The sequence below is a fragment of the Erythrolamprus reginae genome, chromosome 2 (genome assembly GCF_031021105.1).
Source record: "Erythrolamprus reginae isolate rEryReg1 chromosome 2, rEryReg1.hap1, whole genome shotgun sequence".
NCBI lineage: Eukaryota > Metazoa > Chordata > Lepidosauria > Squamata > Dipsadidae > Erythrolamprus > Erythrolamprus reginae.
In genome coordinates this window covers 101,172,093-101,186,994 of record NC_091951.1, presented here as the reverse complement: position 1 = coordinate 101,186,994, position 14,902 = coordinate 101,172,093, and the positions used below count along the sequence as shown (strand labels likewise).

Genomic DNA, 14,902 nt, shown 5'->3' with positions numbered 1-14,902 from the left:
AACCAATATGAATTTATTCTGAAATCCTTGAATATGTACTTAACAAATGTTTAGAACAAAACAAACTTGGGTGAGAAGAAAGGGATTTTACCCCATAAATTTGCTACTTGTAGAAGGATATCTAGGATCCATGTCTTCTATTGATCGCTCCATGATGCTTCAATCACAAATATCAAACGTATGTAATTCTATATAATGGCATGAAAACCCATTAATAAACCCCCTTTGCTTTGTTTGAAGTAATTTATATTTGGGAGGGAGATGAAAAACCAACTTTGCAAAAGTATTGAGTCTTTCTCAGATTCAGGGCCTGGGTTCTTTCCAGCTCCATGTCAATCAGGTACCTGAATTTCATAGGCAATAACAATGTGTTTTCTTCAGCTTCCCCATGTGAAGATGAAAGGCTGTGCTTAGGCAGCAGTGTTTTCAGTACCTTTTGATCATGTGTTAGGGTTCCCAGCATTCCTGTATAACAGGGACCTCTAAACCTGGCAACTTTAAGACTTGTGGACTTTAACTCCTAGTGTTCCTAAGACTCCCCTAAGTTTGGAGACCCCGTCTGTATAACAAGGAATGATTGTGGTGTTGAGTCTCTGTTTGCCATTCTGTGTAATGCTCCAATAAATTAATGGAAGGGGAAGCAGTGGTCCAGAAATTAATATATAGGGGTTTTCTTTATTTTCCAGATTTCAAGGAGGGTACTTGTTGCTGCATCTAATCTGGCTCAAAGACAACAAGATTCTCGGTGTTCAAGTGAAGACTTGAAACTATATTTGCTTCTTTGGATCCACTCCAGCATTTTAACTACCTTAAACTATCTCCTCTCCTCTGTCTCTCTTTGTAGGATATTATTGATCTCACTGGAGAAGACATAGTTGTGCGAACAAGAGCATGCAATGACTTGGAGATCATTGATCTTACAGAGCCTGAGGAGGTCATGATCAACTCCTTCCAGAACAGTAGCTGCTTTGCCTGGGACCTGAAGCCATCAACTTCAGTCTGTCCTGAGCCCATCTGCTCTTCTAATGTTCTTACTGTTGTTGATGCCGAGAACAAATGTACTATGCCAGTGACCATGTGGGTTCAGGACCATGAGCAATCTTCCCCCAAAGTAGATGTAGGAAAACTAGAAAACCTTCCAAGTAGCAGCTTCTTCTACCATTCCAACCACAGTGAGGAATCTGAAGGCAGCAGTCACACCACCTACAACAGTGACTTGGGTTCTTTAGGTAGCCCTCAATTGGAATCTGATGTTTTCTCTTTCTCATCAGGCAACGATGGTACTGAACGCCCCATGCCCTTGGACATTGTAGAGCCACCCCAGGCTTGCTCATCTGAAAAAAACCCCAACTATCCTCAGCCTCAGAGACCATCCCCAAGCCTCTGCTACTCTTCTTTGAACACTGCTAAATCTGTAGCTGAAGCTGATCAGCCTTTGCACCAGGCAAACAAGCCACAGCATGCCATAGAATCAAATGTTCAGGACCAATCCAAGCGGACTGATATCAAGGTCTGGCTGAAAACACTACAGTATTGCCATGGAATCCCTGTTCATCATCCCCTTCTTCAAAATGTGGTGGAAAAGGATTCAAGAAAGGTAATTTGCAGGAGATAAGCATATCCCAGGCAGGACTTTGAAGTCCACATCAATCTGGATTTTAGAGTTTCTAAGACTCAGAATAGCTGCGAGATACATTGGCTCCACAACTCAAATATGCTTTCTTTAGATTGCATAGTTCACTTGCAAAAAAAATAACAGGTTGTCCAGCTCAAATGAATTGATAGGGCTACATTTCCTATAAAATAAAACAATACATGAGAAAAATCATACTTTTTCATCAAAAATGTCAGTGCTACTATAAGTAGAAACTGACATAGTGGGAAAAATAGCCATTTGTTATAAACATTCTTGGGTATTAAATGAAGTAGGCGATTTTATGTACAGACAGATCTGTTCTGCTGAATTTGCAGATCATAAGATTTAGTCTGCCTTTCTATCCAAAGCCAATGGTAGCCTCAAAGCTGTTTGCACAGCTGAAGATATTTTCTTACAGGTGCATTACATTTACCCCATTAATAAGGCATAAGCTTTTTAGTCCAAAAACAGTAGAATAAAGTTTTGCCATACGACAGAGATGGAATGGGATGGATCAAATTGGGACTTTCAGCAGGTATTGGCAGACATTTGGGCATTATGGTATAATTCCACAGTTCAAGGCTTTGTTAATAATGATTATGAACATTTAAACCTCTTCTCGTACAGTTGATATAAGCAGAGTTCCTCTCAGATCTCATTCAGATATCATCTAAGGCTTTGATTGTGCAAATCCATAAGTTATTTCTTTGTAATTTACTGAATTTCCATAACATACTGAGCCAAAACCAAGTAAATCGTATTTTAGCTTAGATTCTAAGCTAAAATACGATTTACTTGGTTTTGGCTCAGTATGTTATGGAAATTCAGTAAATTACAAAGAAATAACTTATGGATTTGCACAATGTGCAAATCTATCAAATCTCAACTATCAGGTGATGTCTTGTTACATTCTGGTTTAATTGTTTGGCATTGTGTTATAAAAACTTAATAGCAATCTCACCTCCTCTAGGAGGCACAAATTTCATATTAAAGTACAGTATGTTCTAGTTCATGTCATCCTAGCAGTGTATGTTTCTTGCTGAATCTTCTTCCTTATTTGAGTTGTCTCTGGCTTGGTTACTAAAAGGTGGAAGGCATCACAATGAAAGAGGATAAGGCTGAGACCAAGCAGGCTGTAATAGCCAATATCAAATGAGGCTTGAGCCCAATAAGGCTATATGCATGTTCAATCTAATGTACGATAACCAGAACTGAGATATGTAATGTGGTACCTGTGGGCACTACCTTTAGTGCTTGTCAGAGCCACTATACTACTCCATTCATTAATTTCATAAAGACTGTTGAAAACACAAGTACCAGCCTGTTTTAAGCAACCTTGGAGTCCATATAGACTTCTTGAAAAATAAAAATGATGAATGGTTGTAATCCTCAGCTTTGTTGATAAATATATCTATTTATTTATTTTATTTATTTATTTGATTTTTATGCCGCCCTTCTCCTTAGACTCAGGGCGGCTTACAACATGTTAACAATAGCACTTTTTAACAGTGCCAGCATATTGCCCCCACAATCCGGGTCCTCATTTTACCCACCTTGGAAGGATGGAAGGCTGAGTCAACCTTGAGCCGGTGATGAGATTTGAAACGCTGACCTGCAGATCTAGCAATCAGCTTTAGTGGCCTGCAGTACAGCACTCTACTTGCTGTGCCTCCCTGGCTCTATTGCATTGAAGATCAAATGAAAGTGATAATGAGTATCCTGGAGACAGCAGCATCTGCACAAGCTACAATGATAGTAAAATAATACATGTGAGATAACAAAACTATGCAAATAGCATGATTATGCAATGACATCATGATGTTGAAAGAAAGTAAAAATAGTTATATCATTTGTTTGACGATACCATCATGCAGGTACATCAGGGAATCATATCACCAGCCAGCTAATCGATATTGTATGCTGTTGATTATACCACTATAGCAACCTTCTGAAAATGGACATTTCCCCACCCCACCTCATCTGTGTATGTACCGTGTTTCCCTGAAAATAAGACACTGTCTTATATTAATTTTTGCTCCAAAAGTTGTGCTCCTGCTATTGCAGCTTCCGGCCACCAAAGGAGCTACAGTCTACGCACTGTAGTGGAGACTGTAATGGCGGTGAGACAGCAGCAGACTGTGTCTGCTGTACTGGATGGTACAAAGCGATGGAAGGGGCCAGCAGGGGATGCCACATTATTACGGTACCGCTATGAACAGCTTTGAATGGTACTGTATATTTTTCCACCGTACCATATGTAAACTTGACTACGACTTATTTTGGGGGGATGCCTTATATTAGCAAATTCTGCAAACCTCTGACATGCCTTACTTTCGGGGTACGTCTTATTTTCGGGGAAACAGGGTATGAGTGGGGTATGTGTGAACCTATGATGTGTGTCTGCTGCTCCAAAAGAGGTTATGGATCACTGAACAAGAGCAAACATTTTCTAACCTTCTCTTTTATTGTAAAAATAGTGATTAATATCTCAGGACTTTCAGTTTAGTGAAGAGATTCAGTGTAAGACCAAACACAACAAGTTTTGCAAGGTTTGAATTACCGTAGAACGTTTTTCATTTTCAACTAAAATTGAAAGATATATTCTAACCAATGTCCATAATTTGTATGTAATAATCAAGATTATTTTTTTAAATAGGCAATCTTAACAATAAAATTATCTGAAGTTAATCACCCCATATAATTACTACCAGATACTATATGCATATTGATCTTCCTTTATGCACAGGATAAAAGACTATCAGGATACTACCAGATACTATATGCATATTGATCTTCCTTTATGCACAGGATAAAACCCAACCTATTCCATTCCGGAGATTAAACATGGTGTCCAGCACAATTGAAGAGAATTTTTTCCAGGGAACCTTGGATTTCCTTATGGACTATGTAACCTGTAAATACTACCCACCAAAAGATGTTACAACCTATGTGATCAGGCATATTCTGCTGAACCCAGAGCATCAAGAGGGACAACAGGAGATACAGAAGGATGCTTATATGTTGTTGATGAAAATCCAGGCGTAAGTGTTGTCCCACTCCTCCAGTTATTTGGTAGGATTTTGTATCAGGACGTTATTCCTTTCTTAGCTTTGTGGTTATGGTATCAGTTAAGATCATACAGTAACTGATAAGGCAAAGCTTTGTTCCTATGGGAGAGGTTTTCTTTGATATTATTTCTAAAGGCCATAAGTACCAAAGCTCAAAAGGATTAGCAATTCGTGCTCTAAACTGAAGGGATCTGAGCATTCGTTTTTAATTTTTTTTAAAAAAATATTTATTTATTTATTTATTTATTTATTTTACAAATGCAATCCGTAAAGAAACAACAGATTAGTTTTAATTTGGAATATACCACATCCAAACTGTTTAGCAGAAAGTTTTGGCAAATATGCGATGGTATAAATAGCTTAATTTTAATTTTTAGACTTCATCCAGCAACAGCTGATACAGTGACGTGGGACTGGCAGCTACTAAGTGAGGTCATGAAAGTGCAGGTATGTCAATGAGCCCCCTTTAGCTGAGAAGAAAAGCCCTCAATATGTAAAAGCAAACAGTTTGAATCAGACCAATCTGCTCTGAAAAATACAGCAGGAAAAGCCACTGAGGATATTATTAGTAAACCAGAGCTTATTAATCTATCTATCTTGGAACCACATGACTCTTCTTAAGGAAGAACTGAAATGAGTTATCTCTGTTATTTGCAGTGTTGATGAAGTAAAATGCCCTGCTTGTCATATCTTGGACATCTCTACGTGGCCCTGAACTGTAATGGTTCTCGAAAGCTATTTCTGCACAATGTAGCCTGCCTGTTATAGTCAAGCCATCCAACTTCAGGTTTTATTGAACTAAAGTGGAGTTACATTTTTCATCTGCTCTCAGTATTTCATGTGCTCCCACATTCCACTTACGACCATTCACTCACATACTCACAGCCTGTTGGGGCACATGGATCCTGTAAGCCTCACTTGCTTTCTGTCTTGGATTTCCAAACAGCTACAGCTAGACCAGCCAGAAGACCTGGCCCTAGTCAACAGCTGGGAAGTAAATTAGGAACACACAAATCATTTTCAAGTGAGTTCTGGCACATCAGTTCTTTGGAGTACCTGGAGACTCTATTACAGTGAAAGCAAACCTTTTTTTGGTTCACGCGCCAAATGAGGGTGTGGACATGTGCTAATACCCACACCCATTTCCTTCCCCCCACATGTGCACTCCCCCCCACACACACTGCCCCTACACATGCACACAATCCACCCCATCCCCACGCATGCGCACAGGCCTCACTGAAGCCTGGAATGCTGGAAAAAAAACAGGCAAACCAGAAGTTCGGAAAAATGGATTTTCATTTTGCCTGTTGTGCTGTTTTTTGCACCGAACTTCCAGTTTGCCAATTGGGCGGTTTATTGGCACTCTGGGGCTTCTGGAGGGCAAAACGGCCTTACCCAGTGCACTGGAGCTGACAATGGGCAATGCCTCATGTACCCTTTGATATAGCTCTGCATGCCACTTATAGCATTCGTGCTATAAGTTCGCTATTATGGCCCTGTACGTTTACAGAAGTAGCAAAACTGGTTAAAAATATATATTCTCTCTCTCCCCCTCTCCCTCATTCACACACACACACACAAACACACTTCTCAACTAGGTGCCAGGGCATAGTAAGAGAGTTAGAAGCTGCTAAGTCTGGATCCAAAAGACTCAGCCTACCCTCCCTTTTATCACCAAAGTCCTTCCTTGTTGATTTGCAAGTCTGTATGTACAGTACAGTATCTGCATGATACCATGGCCTTTTGAGACTGAAGGATGCCAATGCATGTATCTGTAAATCAGACTTGTTGATTTACAAATCTGATTTACCAGCAGTTGATGGGATGTAGGAGAGGGTTAGAATTGGGGTCAGGCCAGCCTCCTTTGTCTCCTCAGATGACATTTCTCCTTTGTTTTCCTAATAATGGTTTCTTTCTTATTTACTTCCTCCAAGGGATCTTTTTGACAAAGTCCCTGGGTTTTGTCCTTTCTGCTTACAGCTTCGTCTTTCAGCCTAATATTGCATTAGATGACGCCTTCCTATTAGCACCAAATGTTGCTCTTTCGCAGAAATAGAGTTGCTGATATAAAAGGGTGTAGGAAATGACCAGGCTGAGGGAGGAGGTCAAACACATAATCAGCCACAAGTCCCCGCGCCCAGAAGAGATCACTACTTCAGCCCAACTTAAATTCCTTCTTAATTTATCTCCCGCTAATTTCCCTTGGCTGGTCAAATTGTTGTAGAGCTCAACCTTACAATAAATTTTTATATTTGAACTGTTTGGATCTTCTGATTTTCCTGGCACTTGACACAGAAGTGGGATTTGCCCCACAGCTATTAGTCACTTTCAGTCGGTAAGCATGCCAGCAGGCCCAGCAGCAGATCTTGCACTAGCTAAATGTAGAGGATTTTCCAATTCCCCCCAATGATTTACAGGACTCTGGACTAGAGGTGTGCAGGATTGCTTTTCTACCATGACCTTCATGTTACGAAGAAAGATTTCTCCAATATTGATTGCCTGCCAGAAGTTGGTTTAATAGGATCACTTCTGGAGGGTTTTTTTTTAAGTTTAATTGAAAAGTGGGATGGCATCAATCATGTGACTGTTCTGGGGCGGGGTTCTGGGTTTTGTTTGTTTGTTTGTTTTAGAATGTCCTAAATAGCTAAGTCTTGAATTCCAAGAATAAAGGAGTTGGATGCTGGATCGCCTACAAGATTAGTGGACGACATAAATGTCATCAATAATTTAATATTTCTGTCCAGGAAATTTCCTGTTTTTACTGTTCACTTCCCCTGGTGAAAAAGCAGAAACTGTATGGACCACATGCAACCGGCAGAGTCCTCTATGACAGTGTTTCCCAACCTTGGCAACTTGAAGATATTTGGACTTCAACTCCCAGAATTCCCCAGCCAGCGATTGCTGGCTGGGGAATTCTGGGAGTTGAAGTCCAAATATCTTCAAGTTGCCAAGCCTTGGAAACACTGCTCTATGACTATCAAGCTGTGTGTGTGCAATACACATCTCAGTTTGCAGACAAGTGCATCTATGAATCAGGCCTTCATTCTTGTTTTTGCACTGCCTGCATGCACAACATACAGAAGTACCAACCCGTTCAACTTTAACTATGGGTTAACAAAAATAGTTGCTGCACTCATATAAAACTCTATCAAACAAACAAGTAACATTAATGGATTGATCACTTGTTTTATATAAAATGTTAAAGCCACAAACTCCATCATAAATGAATGAATCAGGTAGAACATGGTACAAAGCCAGTTATTGAGCTAGGCCACATTTTTATTGTTACACTGTTACAATGCCAATTTTTAACCTCAGTTTGTCCATTATGTTGGTAGCCGTTTTACTTGGGTGAGACTTCCACTAGATCAGTTGCTTTGTAGTGCTATGCTACTATGATTCCTCATTCTGTCTTTTGAATTGTCTGACATCCACAGGAGGAGATGATTCCTGGCCGAATCCTCTTCTTACAGTATGTGATACAGACCTTAGAAGATGACTTCCAAAAGATGATCAAGACTGGTGTTTTGCACAGATCCATTGCCAAGGCAGTGCTTTCGTGTGACAAGTGCTTCGGAAATGTCAAGTAATTTGCATTTTCACTCACTGACAAGAATCCTGGGGTTCTGGGAAAATCTCTGTCTCCAAATATTCTCCATTGCTTGGAACTTGGCAATAGCAAATGTGCCTGAGCTTCAGCTAAAACATGGGGAGGGGGGCGCGCTGGAAGGTGGGGGATAAAGCAAATAGCAAGTAGGGCACTTGCTCCTCTCTATGGCTTTTTCTACTTCTCTTTTTTTTACTGTGTGCATAGCAGCCCACCAAATAAGAGACAGGCTTCTTTTCTGTTTTTCCTTTATGCAAATGGCTATGGAATTTAGGGTGAGGGCTGCAAGTTCCTTATTGCCCACCTTAGAACTCTATAAAAAATATTGTGAAATATTGGTCCAAAACCCAACTATGTGTACGAATGGGATTTCCAAAGAGATGACAAAGACGGCTGTGGCAGAGTGAAGAGTCAGTGTGTAAATCACACTGTTTATAATTCCTCTCTAGATAAGGAGTGGATTTGAGATCACACACAAGTGCTTCAGACGGTTGCTTCTCATGCAGAGATTTCAAGCTCTAAACCGTGTGGGTTTACAGCACTGCGAGATGAGGCTAATCTCGTCTGGAAACTGCTTGTTAACTACTTTTCAGCTTTTACACTGCCAGATGAGTTCCCTTCAAACCGTAACAAAATAAATTTTTATTAAAATATAAGTTGATGCCATTCTAAAAAAGTTTCCGAAGCAAAGAGAAAAATAATGATTCAAATTCTGATTTTAGAAATAGGTTTTAGATTTTTAGCAAAAGTCCAGCAAATTTGAAATAAGATTTTGAGATTAATTATAAATAATATTTACTGTAAAAAAAGGTTTTTGTTTTAGATACTTAAAAAAACACAAGGATTTAAAATTTAGACACCAAATGAAGTTAAAGGAACAAAATATTACAATTAAAAGAGCACTCAATCATAATATAGAATGAAGCAAATTTTTTAACATTGGCTATAGTAAAAGATACTTTTGAACAATTGATCCAAAAGTTAATTTTAATTGTGTCTACCTCTATAGATTTTGTTTAAAAGGTGATATGCAATAGGAACAAGTTCTACCTGACAAAATCAATTTGAAAGTGAAAAGTGTCTACATTTTAGAATGACATGGAAAAAAGTCTCACACTGAGCATACAAAAGAAACCAGCTGATGTCTTACTAATTAAAAGGAGTATGCAAATAAGAAACCAAGAGAGTGAGCTGGATAATTTTCCTATATTGGATTTACAAAAGAGGCTGGTTTAAGCTTTGAAGAATTTTGTGAAATGAGACAAAGAAAAAAATGAAAAGAAATCAAGTTCTATGATCTTTGAAGGGACTAAAGATCAAGATTGTTAGAAGTAAAAGGAAGAAATATAAAATTAGTTTATTTGATCAAAGTTAAAATAGATTTTATCTCTGGAAATCCTTACTGGACTTTTGCTGACACAGGACTAAAATGACAAGGCTTTATGGATTTGTTTATAAATAAGAGATGGGATATGGAAATAAGAGATAATTTGTTGTGTTTAAGAAATGATTAAATTATACATGGGGGGGAATCACTTCTTTTCATTTACTTTACTGTATTCTTATTTTTTTCTTTTCTATTTTTTTCTTTTGTGCAATCTTATTTTTATTCTTTTTTCTTAAAGTTTGTATTAGTTTTTATTCTTGTGAATTAATGTAATTACTATTTTTTAAAAATGTATTAGCAATATCTGAGACTATCACATGTCTGCATCTCTAATTCCTATTTCTGTTCAGGGAAGTGATTGAATGGCTAATAACTGTGGTCACTGGGGCCAGAATTTTTCAGCACAGAAAATCCCTGCAAGAAACCAAAATTGTATTGATAGATGAATCCAGAAGTCAAAGCTGTAATTCTATTCCAGAATTGTCCTTAAATGAGAACATGCAGAAAGAGGAAGCCTCCATACAAATTCAGGTTCAAAAGTAAGCAGATTCAAAAGTTTGCTTTCTTTGAAATTCATATGACTATGTTTTTCTCCTTGAATAACTCCTACATCTTAAACAATAAACAATTAAAAGATATTGTTTAAGATGATGTTTTATGCAAGTAAATAAATCTTTCCAAACCTGGGATGGCCTAAACATACTCAGAAAGTGTTAATTGTATGGAATGCATTTGGTTATGGTTGACTTAAAATGGAATTCTGTATATCCACCCATCCCTCCATCCATCTATCTATCCATTTAACATCTATCTTTACCCATTTCACAAGTTTTACTTTGAGTGGCTCATAGATCATTACTAGCATCTTGTTGAGCTGCACCTGGAAACCAGTGAAGCACATGGAACAAAAACGTAAAAAGTGCTGCTCAGGAATGCACAAAACTGCCCATATATTTGGCCCCAGCTTCCAAATGGAGGACAGTCCAAGTATAGCAAACCATTGTATACCGTATATATTATAGTGGGAATTAAGATTGTCCTTTATCAATAATTTGGAGAACTGAACAAGCACAAATCTCTCATCTAGTTTCAGCCAGTGCCAAGGGAAACGATCTGTAGTCTTCCTATCACAATAGTGGTACAAAATAGAAACATAGAAACATAGAAGATTGACGACAGAAAAAGACCTCATGGTCCATCTTGTCTGTCCTTATACTATTTCCTGTATTTTATCTTAGAATGGATATATGTTTACCCCAGACATGTTTAAATTCAGCTTCTGTGGATTTTCCAACCACGTCTGCTGGAAGTTTGTTCCAAGGATCTACTACTCTTTCAGTAAAATAATATTTTCTCACGTTGCTTCTGATCTTTCCCCCAACTAACCTCAGATTTTGCCCCCTTGTTCTTGTGTTCACTTTCCCATTAAAAACACTTCACTCCTGAACCCTATTTAACCCTTTAACATATTTAAATGTTTCAATCATGTTTGCCCTTTCCCTTTTATCCTCCAGACTATACAGATTAAATTCATTAAGTCTTTCCTGATACATTTTATGCTTAAGACCTTCCACCATTCTTGTAGCCCGTCTTTGGACCCGTTCAATTTTATCAATATCTTTTTGTAGGTGAGGTCTCCAGAACTGAACACAGTACTGTATTCCAAATGTGGCCTCACCAGCGCTCTATACAGCGGGATCACAATTTCCCTCTTCCTGCTTGTTATACCTCTAGCTATGCAGCCAAGCATTCTACTTGCTTTCCCTACCGCCTGACCGCACTCTTCTCCCATTTTGAGACTGTCAGAAATCACTACCTCTAAATCCTTCTCTTCTAAAGTTTTTGCTAACACAGAACTGCCAATACAATTCTCAGATTGAGGATTCCTTTTCCCCAAGTGCATTATTTTACATTTGGAAACATTAAACTGCAGTTTCCATTGCTTTGAACACTTATCTAGTAAAGTTAAATCATTTGCCATATTAAAGGAATATCAACCCTATTGCACACTTTAGAGTCATCAGCAAATAGGCACATCTTCCCTAGCAAACCTTCCCCTATGTCACTCACAAACATATTAAAAAGAATAGGAACCAGAACAGACCCTTGTGGCACACTGCTTGTAACCAGGCTCTGCTCAGAATACCCACCATTAACAACAACCCTCTGATATCTACGCTTCAGCCAGCTGCAAATCCACTGAACTATCCAGGGATTAAGTCCAATCTTCACTAACTTATTTATCAGCTCTTTACGTGGAACCATATCAAAGGCTTTGCTGAAGTCCAGATAGGCAACATCCACAGCACCACCTTCATCCAACACCTTTGTGACATAGTCAAAGAATTCAATGAGATTAGTCTGACATGATTTGCCCTCAGTAAAGCCATGCTGGTTTGGGTCCAAATATAACAGAAATATGTGATCCGACTGCTGTTCATGGAAGAGCATTCAGTCTATCCTTGCTATATGGCAGGTCAGCCAGAGTCAGTAGTTTTGATAGCAACTCCACGTCAAGAGCAAATTGTTTGGCTCTCCTTTCATTTGTTCACTATCTCAAGGCTCTAGTGCAGGGATCCCCAAACCTGGCAACTCCAGCATAGCTGGCTGGAGAATTCTGGGAGTTAAAGTCCATAAGTCTTAAAGTTGCCAAGTTTGGGGACCTCTGGTCTAATTAATTCAAGGAATGAAATCAGTGTCCTGTGTCTTCTGAAATCACTACGACCTTAAGGTTGTGATGATTATCTTAGCTTGTGGTTTCATACTTCCATTAAATGGTGGAGTTCATTTGAGTAATATTTTGTTTCCCTGATTTAGGGAAGCGGCACTTCTACAAAAGATGCTTTCAATAGCAGTTGAAGTGGACAAATCTCCAAATTGCAGTGCCACTAAAATTGCAGAGAGGGTTTTTTCTTCTCTGTTGAATATTCCCAAGCGGTGCCAAAGGTAAGAGATAGATAAACTATTGAATTCACTCTTCCTCAGAACTGACTTTTTCTATATTGATTCTGCAACTCTGCATTAGCTGTGATCTCCTTATATTCCTAGATCGGTCAGGCATTTCTGAGCAAAGAGCAATGTTCTTTTCTAAAAGAAGCTTAAAGATCTACCACAGAGTTGGAGAGCCATGCCAAATTATTTCTTGAAATACAGAAAGAACATAAACTTCATGCCTTTGCTTCTTTGATTATGTGTTCTCAGGTGTACGCATTTATGAGCGCAGAGGTTCTACACGCATTTGGGGGGACGGGGGAATGTAGGGGGATTGCGCGCATACAGTAATACCTCATGATATGAACTTAATTGGTGCAAGGAGAAGGTTCGTAAGACGAAACATTGTTTCCCATAGGAAACAATGTAAAGTCAATTAATCCGTGCAACCAAAAAAAACCCCTAAAAAAAACGGCTTTCGGCGACTGCTGGGAAGCCGCGCGGCTGTTTTAAAACGTGACAGCCGGCCTGGGGGGCTTCCCAGCACTCCCCTGAACCCGGGTTCGGGGTTCGGAGGGGTGCTGGGAAGCCCCCCAGGCCGGCTGCGACCTTTTAAAACAGCCCTGCCGCTTCCCAGCTGTCTCCTGAAGCCGAACGCTAAAGCCGAACTTCCGCGTTCGGCTTCGGGAGACAGCTGGGAAGCGGCGCGGCTGTTTTAATAGGTGACAGTCGGGCTGGGGGGCTTCCCAGCAACCTCCCGAACCGAACCCGGGGTTCAGAAAAATTTTGCCTCTTCTTACGAACTTTGTTCGAGTTACGAACCGGCGTTCGGGAGGCTTCTGGGAAGCCCCGCCGCCCGGCTGTCACCTTTTAAAACAGCCGCGCGGCTTCCCAGCAGTCTCCGAACGCCGGTTCGTAACTCGAAAAAAGTTCGTAAGAAGAGGCAAAATTTTTCTGAACCCCGGGTTCGTATCACGAGTTGTTTGTAAGACGAGGAGTTCGTATCTTGAGGTACCACTATATGTGCGGGATGTGCAGTAATCACGCATACATGCACAGGGTGGCAGGTCACATGGGTATCACACGCACTTTCAGCACACGACGAGAAAAAGGTTAGCCATCACTGCTCTATAGCATCGTTTTGAGGGTAGAAGGTGAAACAATTTAGGTCCAGGATGTGAGGGATCTGTAAATATTTTCACAGCCCTCTTTTTGACTCGTGCAGTATACAGTATACAATATACAGGTCTTCAGTGGATGGCAAGTTGGTAGCAATTGTTTTTTCTGCAGTTCTAATTATCTACATGCTAGTCTTGTTTGATTGCAGAGCCAAACCTGACAGTTATAGAAGTGCAGATGACAGACTCAATAATTGATCTGTAGAACTGTAGTTGACATTTGGCCTTGTTCTAAAGAAAGGCATCTTTAATATCCTTTAATCTATTTAAATTAGCTAAACATAAAATGGAAGATACTACACAGGGAAATTTTGACATACTTAATGAAAGGCCACTTGCTAAAAATTCAGGCTTAAATTTTCCAATTAATGTCCACTTCTATAACTTACACATTTTTTGCTAATAGTATCTTTGTGGAAGTATGTCGTATGCCTAGTATTTTAGAAAGAGTACTAGTGAGCTAGTTTTAGGACTGGATGTAGGTTGTAAAATTTCCTAGTTGTAGTATAGAAGCCGAAATTACATAGTAGCATATTTCAGTTTCATCCCCAGCTCACTTCCTAAAAATTCGATTAAATAGTCTTATGGCTAGAGTTTTATTATTTAAAAATCAGCCATTATTATGTTTTGAATGTTGTCTTGAATGCCTGTTTATCAAACTGGTAAGCTGGGAAACCCTGGCACAAGATCAACCATTATGACACATGATGATCCCCCAAGGCTGCTAGACATCTGGGGCCAGAAGAATATTCATAGCAGAAGAGATGCTAGTGCTCTGCAAAGCCAGAGTTGCAAAAGCTGAGACAATGGTGCCCACAGGTCAGCCCAACATGTGGCAGAACATTTTGTGCCCATATAGACCTAACCACCCACCTGTGGACACATCGCATACAGCCCACAACCCGTTAGATGTCAAGGTCCTCTTCAAACACGATGGACAAATATCATCAAGATGAGAATGTAATCTACCCCGGCCTTGACTGAACATTTCCTAGGTATCACAAAGTAAACATCTGCAACAGGATATCATGTTTTGAGTTTTTTGCATAATTGAAGTTTATAAAAGATGGTGTTCAAACCCTTTTAGGTAAGCTT

At 39.5% G+C, this 14,902-nt stretch overlaps 1 protein-coding gene across 2 annotated transcripts in view; it reads left to right on the top strand.

The window, feature by feature from the left end:
* SIMC1 (SUMO interacting motifs containing 1) overlaps positions 1 to 14,902 on the top strand; it is a 45,288-nt gene that overhangs the window by 25,657 nt on the left and 4,729 nt on the right. For both annotated transcript variants that reach the window (XM_070738978.1, XM_070738977.1), the window contains exons 2-7: positions 845 to 1,597; positions 4,445 to 4,677; positions 5,082 to 5,151; positions 8,142 to 8,290; positions 10,049 to 10,237; positions 12,516 to 12,644. In XM_070738978.1, the coding sequence (XP_070595079.1) occupies positions 938 to 1,597; positions 4,445 to 4,677; positions 5,082 to 5,151; positions 8,142 to 8,290; positions 10,049 to 10,237; positions 12,516 to 12,644 (1,430 nt within the window). In that variant the 5' untranslated portion in view covers positions 845 to 937. The remainder of the gene's footprint in view (positions 1 to 844; positions 1,598 to 4,444; positions 4,678 to 5,081; positions 5,152 to 8,141; positions 8,291 to 10,048; positions 10,238 to 12,515; positions 12,645 to 14,902) is intronic.